Below are 15,142 nucleotides of genomic sequence, written 5' to 3'. Positions count from 1 at the left end.
CCTGTCCTGTACCCGAACTTGTCTGAACTGTGTCTGCTGTGATTATGTTCCTGGAATCCCTTTGCATCTGGAGCCTCACTCCCAGTGATTTTGAGTCTCTTGAAACCGGTGTTTCTGCTGAGCATCTACTACTCTGTGCTCTGACTACCATGCGGTGTTAACCCCGTCTGGCTCATGTCCAGTACAGCGGTGTTTGCACCATCAAGCTTGAGTTCCTTCCTAGGTCCGATGCCCAGAGCCTGACGACCGCAGGTTTGGAACCTGATGACCGCTGTCTGGAGCTTGAAGCCTGATGTCTCTGGTGGTGCCTGTAGGTCGTGTCGGATCTCCGGAACCGAATGACTCCTGTCTGATGTCTGCCAGTGACCCTGGGTCCAGATGTCCTGTCTGTGCCCTGATGTCCTGCCTGTGTCTTGATAACCTCATGGGCCCTGATATCCTGTCTGTTCCCTGATGTCCTGCCTGTGTCCTGAGGTCTTTCCTGTGTCCAGATGTCCTGTCTGTGCCCTGATGTCCTATGTCTTGATGACCTCATGGACCCTGATGTCCTGTCTGTTCCCTGATGTCCTCCCTGTGTCTCATATCCTGATGTAGCTGATTTCCTGGGCTGCCATGCCAGTGTCCCAGCCGATGACCTGGGCTGCCACGCCAGTGTCCTAGATGTCCGATGACCTGGGCTGCCACGCCAGTGTCCCAGATGTCTATCTGGTATTCCTGTGTCCTGATGCCCTGCCTGTGTCCTGAGGTCTTTCCTGAGTCCAGATGTCCTGATGTCCCGTTTGTACCCTGATGTCCCACCTATCTGTGCCTCGGTGATCCGTTGGTGCCTTGGGGTCCACTGGGTGGTACCCTTCTGAGGTGTGGAATCGGGAGCCTGACGTCGTCATGTTTTGTTTATGTACTGTGTGACTTTACTTTAGTAAACTTTACTTTCTCTATACCTGAAGTATCGGTTTAATCAAGTCCTACGTGTCTCTTTCCTTGTCCACATGCTCAGCTGCCACAGAACCCCGGTCGCTGCCCTCCCCTAGTTAGGGTAGGCCGGGTCCCCCTCTGCGGTTTAAAGGGTCCGTATTTCGTCCCCGGGGGACGCATCACCCCACGCCTTCTGAGGTTGGTGGGCTTGGGGGCGTCTATGGGCTGGGCCGCATTTGCGGCCGCAGTTGACCGTGACACAATAAATGCACAAGTTTATGTTGATATTTTGGACACTTTTCTTATCCCATCAATTGAAAGGATGTTTGGGGATGATGACATCATTTTTCAAGATGATAATGCATCCTGCCATAGAGCAAAAACTGTGAAAACATTCATTGAAAAAAGACACATAAGGTCAATGTCATGGCCTACAAATAGTCCGGATCTCAATCCAATTGAAAATCTTTGGTGGAAGTTGAAGAAAATGGTCCATGACAAGGCTCCAACCTGCAAAGCTGATCTGGCAACAGCAGTCAGAGAAAGTTGGAGCCAGATTGATGAACAGTACTGTTTGACAATCATTAAGTCGATGCCTTCTGCAAGCTGTTATAAAAGCCAGAGGTGGTGCAACAAAATACTAGTGATGTCTTGGAGTGTTTTTTTTTTGCTTGTTTCTTTTTCACGATTCCATAATTTTTTCCTCAGAATTGAATGATTCCATAATTTTTCCCATATGCTTGGTTAACAAAAGTAACCATTACTGACTACCACATTTTTTGTTCGTGATTTCTTATAGTGTTTATTAAAGCCAGAAAGTTGCCATTTTGAATGATTTTAGTTTTGTGCCATGTCTGTGATCTGCTTTTTTTCTACAAAATTAAACAACTGAATGAACATCCTCCAAGGCCGGTGATTCCATAATTTTTGCCAGGGGTTGTATATAATTAGGAGATATCTCCTAATATAATTTAAATACAATACGTTTAAATAAATGAGGCTAAAATTAAAAAGATGAGTTTGTTTCAAGGACATTATTATATAGGCACAAGTCTTAAGTATTTTCTCAGATTTATTTGAAATTCTGAAAATTACTTTAATGAATGTTTAAAATCTGGTTAACATTCTCTTTTTTAATAGTAATCTGTCACATCAAGAAATGCTATTTATCTGCAGACATAAGGGTAATCCACAGATAATAATAATAATTAATAACTCTTACATTTTGTGTACCTGGCTTACTGGAGCAGTGGCTATACAGCGAAAATTACGTTTTATTCTCCCTCCAGCCACTTGCTTCCAGTCGCCATCTGTTGTTTGCTAGAATAGAAGCCTATGGCACCGGATCCGTCAAATGACGGAATCCGGTGATGGATTCCGTTTTTTTTTTAACTAAGCATGCTCCGATTTTCTTACGATCCAATTAGCTGGATCAGCTAGTCGGATCCGGCGAAAAAACGGATCCGTCGCATCAGTTTTTCCCAATCTGAGATGGATCCTTTTTTTAAACATTTGACGGATTGTGACTGATGGCAAAAAACTGATGTGTGACAGCATCCTTACAATAAAGTGAGGGCGGCTGTAATCACCAATACAATCTTCTAACAGTTCACACTGATTTGGCCAGCACAGGCTTCAATAGTGGTAGAGAAGTGAACACCAGTGTGTCTCCAGAAAAATGCTGATCAGGTAAGTGAAATTTCCGAAGTAGAGTTCCACAAGTCTGTACAGAAACTAAGTGAATAATCGTCTACCAGCTTCATAAATAAATAAATTCCTGTAAATGCAGTGAATGGTGTGCAGTCGATATTTTTGAATGATTTGAAGTAATTTAATTAAATATAAAACACTTTATTTGAAGTATACTGTTAGGTGTATACAGTCATAGGATGACCTATGTCTTGAATCCTTTCATATACTACAACGTTTCATTCAAATCTGATATCAGTGACTTTGCAAACACACATGTTGTATCTCATATACTTCTTTGGGACAATCAGCTGACAGAACCATGGGAGACTGTTCTGTAATCACAACATCGTCTTCAATGCGGATTCCTATGCCTCTGAATTTTTCGGGAGCTTCAATGTCATTCACAGGAATGTAGATGCCTAATAAAAGATAAACAGCAAAAATAAATTGAGCATTGATAAAAGTTACATGTAAAGCCCTGCAGAATTGCCAATGTGCATTAAAAGGAATTAACAAATTGTTGACATCACTGTACCCTGTAATCGATTAACCTTAAATGCGTCATGCCAAAGTGGACTTTTCATACCTGTCCACAAGGAATTTGTAATAAAAGTCTGACCACTGTGGCACCACTGCTGTGACCTTTACTCATTACAAGAGTAGGGGTCCCAAGCACACGGTTCCTCCACAAAGTATAAATGTGGTGAGGAAGAACTTGATTGGAGCATTATTCATTCAGGTGCTGCTTCATTTAAAGTCTATGGGGTGATGGAAACAGCTCAGTGCCTTAGACTAGAATAAATGATAGGACGCTTTATCTAATGAAACATTTTCAGATGACAAAACCACAAAAGAACTGATTGGAGCAGTTGAATATGTTATTTAAAAAAATAAAATAAGACAAAGGTATATAAAGATTAGCAAATCATTGCTGATAAGACAGAATACAGCAGCAAAAGTAACAATTAAACAAAAAATACTAAACTACATATGGAACGAGAGAACTGCTTGAAGGAGGAACTCCATCAAAGCTTGGATGCAAGGTTCCTTAAATTTTCAGTCAAATAAATGTTATGCCCTCATGGTCTAAAAAATAATAATTTGTCTCAATTTCCCTGGGACACTGTTTTCTCACAGAAGTGGAACATCATTTTTAATAATTGTACCTCGGGACTTTTTTCTCTCTTTGCACCAGAAACGAGCGGACATGGCAGATCAGGCAGCCACTATAATTTTAGGGTTAACAGAACAGCTATCGCCATTTGAATGCCATCATGACTGTCATGAACCGGGGGTGTTTGGTTGCCCCCAGTTCTTCATCAGGGAGTTATTTATATCCCAGTTCGGATTTGGAACTTGCAGCTCTCTGGCACCCCCTTACACTCAGGTCAGTCAGGGAACTGCAGCTAGGGTAATTAGTTGCCGGAAAGGCTGCCTTGCTATGTACTGGCTATTGGGCACACTGCAGTGAGGGCGATATAACTGCTGTCGCTAAGGCGGGAAATATGATTATCAAACGCCATTTGTCGCTGCCAGTTTCCCCAAAAGCTCAGGACACTTCACTGCCACCAGCTCCTATTACTATGATTAATAACGGGTCAGGAGCCAACGCAATCAGTAGCAATGGATTAGGTCGGAGGACTTAGGGTACATTTAGAGCAAGGAAAATGATACTAGTAAATATTATAGCTTTTACTCCCAAAAATATAAATAATAATACCCTCATGACAATGAAAAGCTATGTTATCGCTAATCAGAATCTACTGTATAATTGTCTACGGGTCACTTCTGTCTGTCCTTCTGTCTGTCACGGTTATTCATTCGCTGATTGGTCTCGCCAGCTGCCTGTCATGGCTGCCGCGACTAATCAGCAACGGGCACAGTCCGGAAGAAAATGGCTGCTCCTTACTCCCCGCAGTCAGTGCCTGTCGCCCGCATACTCCCCTCCGGTCACCGCTAACACAGGGTTAATGCCGGCGGTAACGGACAGCGTTATGCCGCGGGTAACGCACTCCGTTACCGCCGCTATTAACCCTGTGTGTCCCCAACTTTTTACTATTGACGCTGCCTGTGCGGCAGCAATAGTAAAAAATGTAATGTTAAAAATAATAATAATAAAATAAAAAAACCTGCTATACTCACCCTCCGTAGTCGCTCGCGCCGGCCGCCATCTTCCGTTGCAGGTTCAGGTGGCAAAGATGGTATGGGAGAAGGACCTGCCATGACGTCACGGTCATGTGACCGCGACGTCATCACAGGCCCTGCGCGAGAAGGACCTGCCATGACGTCAATGTCATGTGACCGCGACGTCATCACAGGCCCTGCGCGCCTGCGCTAGAAAAACCTGCCATGACGTCACGGTCATGTGACCGCGATGTCATCACAGGTCCTGCGCTCATACCAACCCTGGGACCGGAAGCTGCCGTGGACTACAAGGGGCCCTCGGAAAGGTGAGTATATGTTTAATTTTTATTTTTTAAACTGTGACAAACCTGGCTGGGCAATATACTACATAGCTGGGCAATATAGTACGTGACTGGCCAATATACTACGTGGCTCTGTGCTGTATACTACGTCACTGGGCAATATACTACGTAACTGGGCAATATACTACGTGGCTCTGTGCTGTATACTACGTCACTGGGCAATATACTACATCACTGGGCAATATACTACGTGGCTGCGCAATATACTACGTCACTAGGCAATATACTATGTAACTGGGCAATATACTAGGTGGCTGGGCAATATACTACATGGCTGGGCAATATACTACGTCACTGGGCAATATACTACGTGGTTGGGCAATATACTACATGGCTGGGCAATATATTATGTGGCTGGGCAATATATTATGTGGCTGGGCAATATACTACGTGACTGTGCAATATACTACGTGGCTGGGCAATATACTACGTTGCTGGGCAATATATTACGTTGCTGGGCAATATATTACATTGCTGGGCAATATACTACGTCACTGGGCAATATACTACGTGGTTGGGCAATATACTACGTGGGCTGTGCAATATACTACGTGGCTGGGCAATATACTACGTGGGCTGTGCAATATACTACGTGGCTGGGCAATATACTACGTGGACATGCATATTCTAGAATACCCGATGCGTTAGAATCGGGCTACCATCTAGTGAGAAAAATAAGAGCAAAACTATTTCCAAGTAAATATATGATTTGAAACAAGGGGATGACAAATTTCTCATTAACAGCAAATATTCCCATAAAAAATGGGATACTGTTCACTATCAGCAAAAAAGGTTATTCGAGTAAGGGTACCGTCACACTATACGATTTACCTACGATCACGACCAGCGATATGACCTGGCCGTGATCGTAGGTAAATCGTAGTGTGGTCGCTGGGGAGCTGTCACACAGACAGCTCTCCAGCGACCAACGATGCCGAGGTACCCGGGTAACCAGGGTAAACATCGGGTAACTAAGCGCAGGACCGCGCTTAGTAACCCGATGTTTACCCTGGTTACAAGCGTAAAAAAAACAAAAACAAACAGCACATACTTACATTCTGGTGTCCGTCAGGTCCCTTGCCGTCTGCTTCCCGCACTCACTGACTGCCGGCAGTAAAGTGAAAGTGAAAGCACAGCCGCTGTGCTCTGCTTTCACTTTACGGCCGGTAGTCACAGTGCGGGAAGCAGACGGCAAGGGACCTGACGGACACCAGAATGTAAGTATGTGCTGTTTTTTTTTTTTTTTAGTTTTACGCTTGTAACCAGGGTAAACATCGGGTTACTAAGCGCGGCCCTGCGCTTAGTTACCCGATGTTTACCCTGGTTACAAGCGAACGCATCGCTGGATCGCATCGCTAGATCGCTAGATCGGTGTCACACACACCGATCTAGCGATGACAGCGGGAGATCCAGCGATGAAAGAAAGTTCCAAACGATCTGCTACAACGTACGATTCTCAGCAGGATCCCTGATCGCTGCTGCGTGTCAGACACAGCGATATCGTAACGATATCGCTGGAACGTCACGAATCGTACCGTCGTAGCGATCGAAATGGTATAGTGTGACGGTACCCTAACACCGCATCTGAAACTAATTCCCTGGCCTCAAAGGACATTCCAAAATTTGACACACAATTACCTGCTTCTGAATCGAGTACACCCACTCACCTCAACTGAGTTCTCGCATATGCAAGATCAGGGAACAAATTAATAAAATTAAAAATGAAATGAAACAACATGATACTGCACAATTTATACATCCCAGGTTCTCTTCAGGACTTTTACGTTTTTCGTTTCAATCACCACCGCCAGTTAAAATGCCACTTTATATACCCCAAGAGGAGCCCCTGGAAACACTTAACATTTCAGTTTATGAAATAGACCTGTCTACACTGTACACTTCTTCTGCTCGAACATTCTCATCACATAGAAAAGATACAGTTTTAGCAGACAACTCTCTAGCTGGCCATTTCAAAGCTAGCACGGGTGACGCGAGTTCACCTTGGGAGCCTAAACAGCTAAGGAACTTCTTTGTTTATGACACGCGCACTTTGATTCATTAAACACCATTTTTGGCACATATGTTTATGGCTTAATGGGGTGAGTCCTGCCACAAATCACAAACACCTGTCACTGAATTACTAATTAATGCTCGTTTATACACTGTATGTACATTTATTATGTACTAATTATTTATATGCACTTTATCATGTTATATCTCTGACATTGTATATATGCACTCATAATGTAATAACTTTTATGATTATGTACAGCACTTATGCATTTTATTATTGTAATTGATTTGCAATGGATATACTTATATAGTGCCTTGCGAAAGTATTCGGCCCCCTGGAACTTTCCAGGTGTTAGAATGGCACATTTGCAGGATCCTTTTTTTTGCCAAATTATTATTTTATTATTATTATTATACATTTTTATAGCGCCATTTATTCCATGGTGCTTTACATGTGAATACGGGGCAAATATAGACAAATACATTAAACATGAGCAGATAACAAGGCACACGAGTACATAAGGAGGGAGGACCCTGCCCGCGAGGGCTCACAGTCTGCAGGGGGACGGATGCGGATTGCGACGTATGGCTAAAAACGGAAGTGTGAAAGAGGCCTAAAGGGGACTAATAATATTGCACGCCCCACTTTTCAGTTTTTGAATTTCCACAAAAATTTAAAATAACCAATAAATTTTGTTCAACTTCACAATTGTGTTCAACTTGTTGTTGATTCTTCACCAAAAATTTACATTTGGTATCTTTATGTTTGAAGCATGATATGTGGGAAAAGGTTGAAAAGTTCCATGGAGTCGAATACTTTCGCAAGGCAATGTAAATAGTTTGTTTGTTCTTATATTGCTTGAGAAAGACTCGCCATTTGGAGCTAAAACGTTGGTGACCTGCTACGGGCTATTAAATCATTATTTTTATTTTTTTTTTAAAAAGAGTGTGGTCTTCATTTTTTCTAATATATATGTATTATATTAGCCAACCCTCAATCCAACAGCTATGTCCAGCTATCGCCCAATATCGCTGCTCCCATTCGCTTCCAAACTCCTGGAGCATCACGTCTACGCTGAACTTTCCTCCCACCTCTCATCTAACTTGCTCTTTGAAAATCTACAATCTGGTTTCCACCCCCATCACTCAACTGAGACAGCCCTAACCAAAATCACTAACGACCTACTTACAGCCAAAGCTAACGGACAATACTCTCTACTCCTCCTTCTAGACCTGTACTCTGCTTTCAACACAGTTGAGCAGTGCCTCCTACTACAGATCCTCTCCTCCTTTGGCATCTAAGACCTCGTCCTATCCTGGATCTCCTCATACCTTTCCAACAGCACATTCAGCCTCTCCCACTCCCACACTACCTCCTCATCCCACCCTCTCTCTGTTGGAGTCCCCAAAGGCTCTGTTCTAGGGCCCCTAATCTTCTCAATCTATACACTTGGCCTGGGACAACTCAAAGTCTCATGGATTCCAGTACCACCTTTATGCTGATGACACTCAGATCTACCTTTCTGGTCACCTCCCTGCTGTCCAGAATCTCGGAGTGTCTATCAAGTAACCCTTGACTCTGCCTGTCCTTCAAACGGCACATCCAAGCTCTTTCCACCTCCTGTCACCTCCAGCTCAAAAATATCTCCAGAATTCGTCCTTTCCTCAACCGTCAATCTACTAAAATGCTTGTGCATGCCCTCATCATCTCCTGCCTTGACTACTGCAACATCCTTTTCTGTGGCCTCTCTGCTAACACCCTTGCACCTCTCCAGTCCTTCCTTAACTCTGCAACCCGACTAATTCATCTCTCTCCTTGCTACTCCTCCGCTTCCCCCCTCTGCAAATCTCTTCACTGGCTCCCATTTCCTCTGCGTATCCAGTTCAAATTACTTATACTGGCCTACAAAGCCATTCATAACCTGTCTCCTCCATACATCTCTGAACTAATCTCCCGACATCTTCCCTCACGTAATCTCCGGTCCTCCCAATACTTCCTTCTCTCCTCCACACTTATTCTCTCCTCAGCCAACTGCCTCCAAGACTTCTCCCGAATATCCCCCATCCTCTGGAATTCTTTGCCCCAACACGTCTGACTATCAACCACATTTGGATCCTTCAGATGGAACCTGAAAATCCACCTTTTCAGGAAAGCCTACAGCTACAGCCTGCACTCACCCTGCTGCCTCCTCACCACTACCGAAGCTACTGCCTCATCAACACCGGAGCTCCTGTAACCCTCAACCTATTGTCTCCATCCCCACCATCCTGTAGAATGTAAGCCCGCAAGGGCAGAGTCCTTGCCCCTGATGTCTGTAATTGTTAGTTTGCTTACTGTAAGTGATATCTGTAATTTGTATGTAACCCCTTCTCATGTACAGCACCATGGAATCAATGGTGCTATATAAATAATAATAATAAATATACAGTACAGACCAAAAGTTTGGACACACCTTCTCATTTAAAGATTTTTCTGTATTTTCATGACTATGAAAATTGTACATTCACACTGAAGGCATCAAAACTATGAATTAACCCCTTCATGACCCAGCCTATTTTAACCTTAATGACCTGGACGTTTTTTGAAATTCAGACCAGTGTCCGTTTATGAGGTAATAACTCAGGAACGCTTCAACGAATCCTAGCGGTTCTGAGATTGTTTTTTCGTGACATATTGGGCTTCATGTTAGTGGTAAATTTAGGTTGATAATTTTTGCGTTTATTTGTAAAAAAATGGAAATGTAGCTAAAATTTAGAAAATTTCGCAATTTTCAAATTTTGAATTTTTATTCTGTTAAACGAGAGAGTTATGTGACACAAAATAGTAAACAAATAACATTACCCACATGTTTACTTTACATCAGCACAATTTTGGAAACAAAATTTTTTTTTGCTAGGAAGTTATAAGGGTTAAAATTTGACCAGTGATTTCTCATTTTTACAACGAAATTTACAAAACCATTTTTTTTAGGGACCACCTCACATTTGAAGTCAGTTTGAGGGGTCTATATGGCTGAAAATACCCCAAAGCGGCACCATTCTAAAAACTGCACCCCTCAAGGTACTCAAAACCACATTTAAGAAGTTTATTAACCCTTCAGGTGCTTCACAGCAGCAGAAGCAACGTGGAAGGAAAAAATGAACATTTAACTTTTTAGTCACAAAAATTATGTTTTAGCAACAATTTTTTTATTTTCCCAAAGGTAAAAAGGGAAACTGGACCCCAAAAGTTATTGTACAATTTGTTCTGAGTACGCCGATACCCCATATGTGGGGGGGAACCACTGTTTGGGCGCACGACAGGGCTCGGAAGGGAAGGAGCGCCATTTGACTTTTTCAATGAAAAATTGGCTCCAATCTTTAGTGGACACCATGTTGTGTTTGGAGAGCTCCTGTGTGCCTAAATATTGGAGCTCCCCCACAAATGACCCCATTTTGGAAACTAGACCCTCCAAGGAACTTATCTAGATGCATAGTGAGCACTTTGAACCCCCAGGTGCTTCACAAATTGATCCGTAAAAATGAAAAAGTACTTTTTTTTTTTTCACAAAAAAATTCTTTTAGCCTCAATTTGTTCATTTCCACATGGGCAACAGGATAAAATGGATCCTAAAATTTATTGGGCAATTTCCCCTGAGTACACTGATACCTCACATGTGGGGGTAAACCACTGTTTGGGCACACGGCAGGGCTCGGAAGGGAAGGAGCGCCATTTGACTTTTTGAATGAAAAATGAGCTCCAATCGTTAGCGGACACCATGTCGCGTTTGGAGAGCCCCTGTGTGCCTAAACATTGGAGCTCCCCCACATTTTACCCCATTTTGGAAACTATACCTCCCATGGAACTAATCTAGATGTGCGGTGACCACTTCAAACCCTCAAGTGCTTCACAGAAGTTTATAACACAGAGCCGTGAAAATAAAAAATAATTTTTCTTTCCTCAAAAATTATTTTTTAGCCCGCAATTTTTTATTTTCACAAGAGTAACAGGAGAAATTGGACCCCAAAAGTTGTTGGCCAGTTTGTCCTGAGTACGCTGATACTCCATATGTGGGGGGGAACCACTGTTTGGGCACACGTCGGGGCTCCAAAGGGAAGTAGTGACTTTTGAAATGCAGACTTTGATGGAATGGTCTGCGGGCGTCACGTTGCGTTTGCAGAGCCCCTGATGTACCTAAACAGTAGAAACCTCCCACAAGTGACCCCATTTTGGAAACTAGACCCCCCCAAGGAACTTATCTAGTTATGTGGTGAGCACTTTGAACCCCCAAGTGCTTCACAGAAGTTTACAACGCAGAGCCGTGAAAATAAAAAATCATTTTTCTTTCCTCAAAAAAACCCTCAAAAAATGTTTTAGCAAGCAATTTTTTATTTTCACAAGGGTAATAGGAGAAATTGGACCCCAATAATTGTTGCCCAGTTTGTCCTGAGTATGCTGGTACCCCATATGTGGGGGTAAATCACTGTTTGGGCGCACGTCAGGGCTCAGAAAGGAGGGAGCACCATTTGACTTTTTGAATGCAAGATTGGCTGGAATCAATGGTGGCGCCATGTTGCGTTTGGAGACCCCTGATATGCCTAAACAGTGGAAACCCCTCAATTCTAACTCCAACACTAACCCCAACACACCCCTAACCCTAATCCCAACTGTAGCCATAACCCTAATCACAACCCTAACCCCAACACACCCCTAACCCTAATCCCAACCCTAACCCTAATCGTAACCCTAATCCCAACCCTAATCCCAACTCTAACCACAACCCTAACCCCAACACACCCCTAACCATAACCGTAACCACAAGCCTAACCCCAACACACCCCTAACCATAACCCTAACCACACTCTAGTCTTAACCCTATTTCCAACCCTAGCCCTAATTCCAACCCTAACCCTAAGGCTATGTGCCCACGTTGCGGATTCGTGTGAGATTTTTCCGCACCATTTTTGAAAAATCTGCAGGTAAAAGGCACTGCGTTTTAACTGCGGATTTCCAGTGTGTTTTGTACGGATTTCACTTGTGGATTCCTATTGAGGAACAGGTGTAAAACGCTGTGGAATCCGCACAAAGAATTGACATGCTGCGGAAAATACAGCACATCGTTTCCGCGTGGTATTTTCCGCACCATGGGCACAGCGGATTTGGTTTTCCATAGGTTTACGTGGTACTGTAAACGTGATGGAAAACTGCTACGAATCCGCAGCGGGTGCACATAGCCTAAGGCTAGGTTCACATTGCGTTAGTGCAATCCGTTTAGCGCATATGCTAATGGAATGCGCTAACGCAATGTACAAAAAGGGATTGCGTTTAGGGATCCCGCTAGCGCAGATGCCCGATCTGCGCTAGCGAGAACGGACCCAAAAACGCTGCAAGCAGCGTTCGAGGTCCGTCAGAAAGTAACGGGACATCGCTAACGCATGCCAAAAATGGCATACATTAGCGATGCGTTAGATACATTGCAGTCAATGGCTGCGCTAACGGATCCGTTACATTGCGTTAGTGGCGCTATGTAACGGATTCCGTTAGCGGACTGCCACTAACGCAATGTGAACCCAGCCTAATTCTAACCCTAACCCTAATTCTTGCCCTAACCCTAGTGGGGAAAAAAATATATATTTTCTTTATTTTATTTTTTACCCTACCTATGGGGGTGATAAAGGGAGGGGGGGTTATTTATTATTTTTTTATTTTGAACACTGTGATAGAACCTATGACAGCGATCAAAATGTACTTGTAACGAATCTGCCGGCCGGCAGATTCGGCGGGCGCACTGTGCATGCGCCCGCCATTTTCCAAGATGGCGGCGCCCATGCAGCAGCAGGACGGACACCGGAAGGGACATGGGAGGTCGGTAAGTATGATGGGGGAGATCGGACTGCGGGAGGAGCGAACAGGAGGACAGGAAATGACAGGACAGAGGATGGAGGGAAAGCAGATCGGTGGCGGTGGGGGTCAGATCGCGATCTCCAGCCATGGCTGATGCTATTGCAAAGCCACCCCACCCGGGCTAAAGTACCACTGCCCCAGTCCCGGCATGCCCCAGTCCCGGCAGATCGGGTGAAATTGGAGTTAAACCTTTCACCCGATCTGCAGGGACACGATCATTCTGTGACAGCATATGCGTCACAGGTCGGATTGGCACCGACTTTCATGACGCATACGCTGTGTCACAGGTCAGGAAGGGGTTAACACATGTGGAATGATATACGTAACAAAAAAGTGTGAAACAACTGAAAATATGTCTTATATTATAGGTTCCTCAAAGTAGCCACCTTTTGCTTTGATGACTGCTTTGCACACTCTTGGCATTCTCTTGATGAGCTTCAAGAGGTAGTCACCGGGAATGGTTTTCACTTCACATGTGTGCCCTGTCAGGTTTAATAAGTGGGATATCTTGCCTTATAAATGGGGTTGGGACCATCAGTTGTGTTGTGCAGAAGTCTGGTGGATACACAGCTGATAGTCCTACTGAATAGACTGTTAGAATTTGTATTATGGCAAGAAAAAAGCAGCTAAGTAAAGACAAACAAGTTGACATCATTACTGTAAGAAATGAAGGTCAGTTAGTCTGAAAAATTGGGAAAACTTTGAAAGTGTCCCCAAGTGCAGTGGCAAAAACCATCAAGCGCTACAAAGAAACTGGCTCACATAAGGACTGCCCCAGGAAAGGAAGACCAAGAGTCACCTCTGTTTCTGAGGATAAGTTTATCAGAATCACCAGCCTCAGAAATCGCAGGTTAACAGCAGCTCAGATTAGAGACCAGGTCAATGCCACACAGAGTTCTAGTAGCAGACACATCTCTACAACAACTGTTAAGAGGAGACTTTGTGCAGCAGGCCTTCATGGTAGAATAGCTGCTATGAAACCACTGCTAAGTACAGGCAACAAGCAGAAGAGACTTGTTTGGGCTAAAGAACACAAAGAATGGACATTAGACCAGCGGAAATCTGTGCTTTGTTCTGATGAGTTCAAATCTGAGATCTTTGGTTCCAATCACCGTGTCTTTGTGCGACGCAGAAAAGGTGAACGGATGAACTCTACATGCCTGGTTCCCACCGTGAAGCATGGAGGAGGGGGTGTGATGGTGCTTTGCTGGTGACACTTTTGGGGATTTATTCAAAATTGAAGGCATACTGAACCAGCATGGCTACCACAGCATCTTGCAGCGGCATGCTATTCCATCTGGTTTGCGTTTAGTTGTACCATCATTTATTTTTCAACAGGACAATGACCCCAAACAAACACACCTCCAGGCTGTGTAAGGGCAATTTGACCAAGAAGGAGAGTGATGGGATGCTACGCCAGATGACCTGGTCTCCACAATCACCAGACCTGAACCCACTCGAGATGGTTTGGGGTGAGCTGGACCGCAGAGTGAAGGCAAAAGGGCCATCAAGTGCTAAGCATCTCTGGGAATTCCTTCAAGATTGTTGGAAGACCATTCTCGGTGACTACCTCTTGAAGCTCATCAAGAGAATGCCAAGAGTATGCAAAGCAGTCATGAAAGCAAAAGGTGGCTACTTTGAAGAACCTAGAATATAAGACATATTTTCAGTTGTTTCACACTTTTTGTTACGTATATAATTCCACATGTGTTAATTCATAGTTGTGATGCCTTCAGTATGAATGTACAATTTTCATAGTCATGAAAATACAGAAAAATCTTTAAATGAGAAGATGTGTCCAAACTTTTGGTCTGTACAGTATATAATTTAATTTGTTTCCTTTTCTTTACTCAGGAACATGAATTAGCCTACACAACAACTTAAGGGGTGACAAACAGCTTTACAAATAGCTAAAATTATGGGCAGACACCACAAAAAGTGGTATCAATTGACGCACAGTAGAAAATTGCTAATGGCACACCAGCAGTCAGCTGGGGGCCTTGATACCTCATGCAACAGCTGAAACAGTTTTTTTCCCAGCCACACTAAGGTGGCACAAGTATTAACTTGGTAGAGCACTAATGTTAGAAAAATGTAAGGATAATAACAAAAGGTAGTTCACTGAAAGTTCAGGCCTGCCGCACTGGGAGCC

The 15,142-nt window shown here is 43.7% G+C and overlaps 1 protein-coding gene across 1 annotated transcript in view; it reads right to left on the bottom strand.

Annotated features, from left to right (window-relative positions):
* Positions 1-2,745: 2,745 nt before the first annotated feature.
* The window catches only part of XPNPEP3 (X-prolyl aminopeptidase 3), a 243,267-nt gene continuing 230,870 nt past the window's right edge, over positions 2,746-15,142 (bottom strand). Inside the window, exon 10 of the mRNA XM_069737081.1 lies at positions 2,746-3,026. Coding sequence (XP_069593182.1) covers positions 2,860-3,026 — 167 coding nt within the window. The 3' untranslated portion in view covers positions 2,746-2,859. The remainder of the gene's footprint in view (positions 3,027-15,142) is intronic.

The sequence above is a fragment of the Ranitomeya imitator genome, chromosome 8 (genome assembly GCF_032444005.1).
Source record: "Ranitomeya imitator isolate aRanImi1 chromosome 8, aRanImi1.pri, whole genome shotgun sequence".
Classification (NCBI taxonomy): Eukaryota; Metazoa; Chordata; class Amphibia; order Anura; family Dendrobatidae; genus Ranitomeya; species Ranitomeya imitator.
This window is presented reverse-complemented; position numbering and strand designations above follow the sequence as displayed.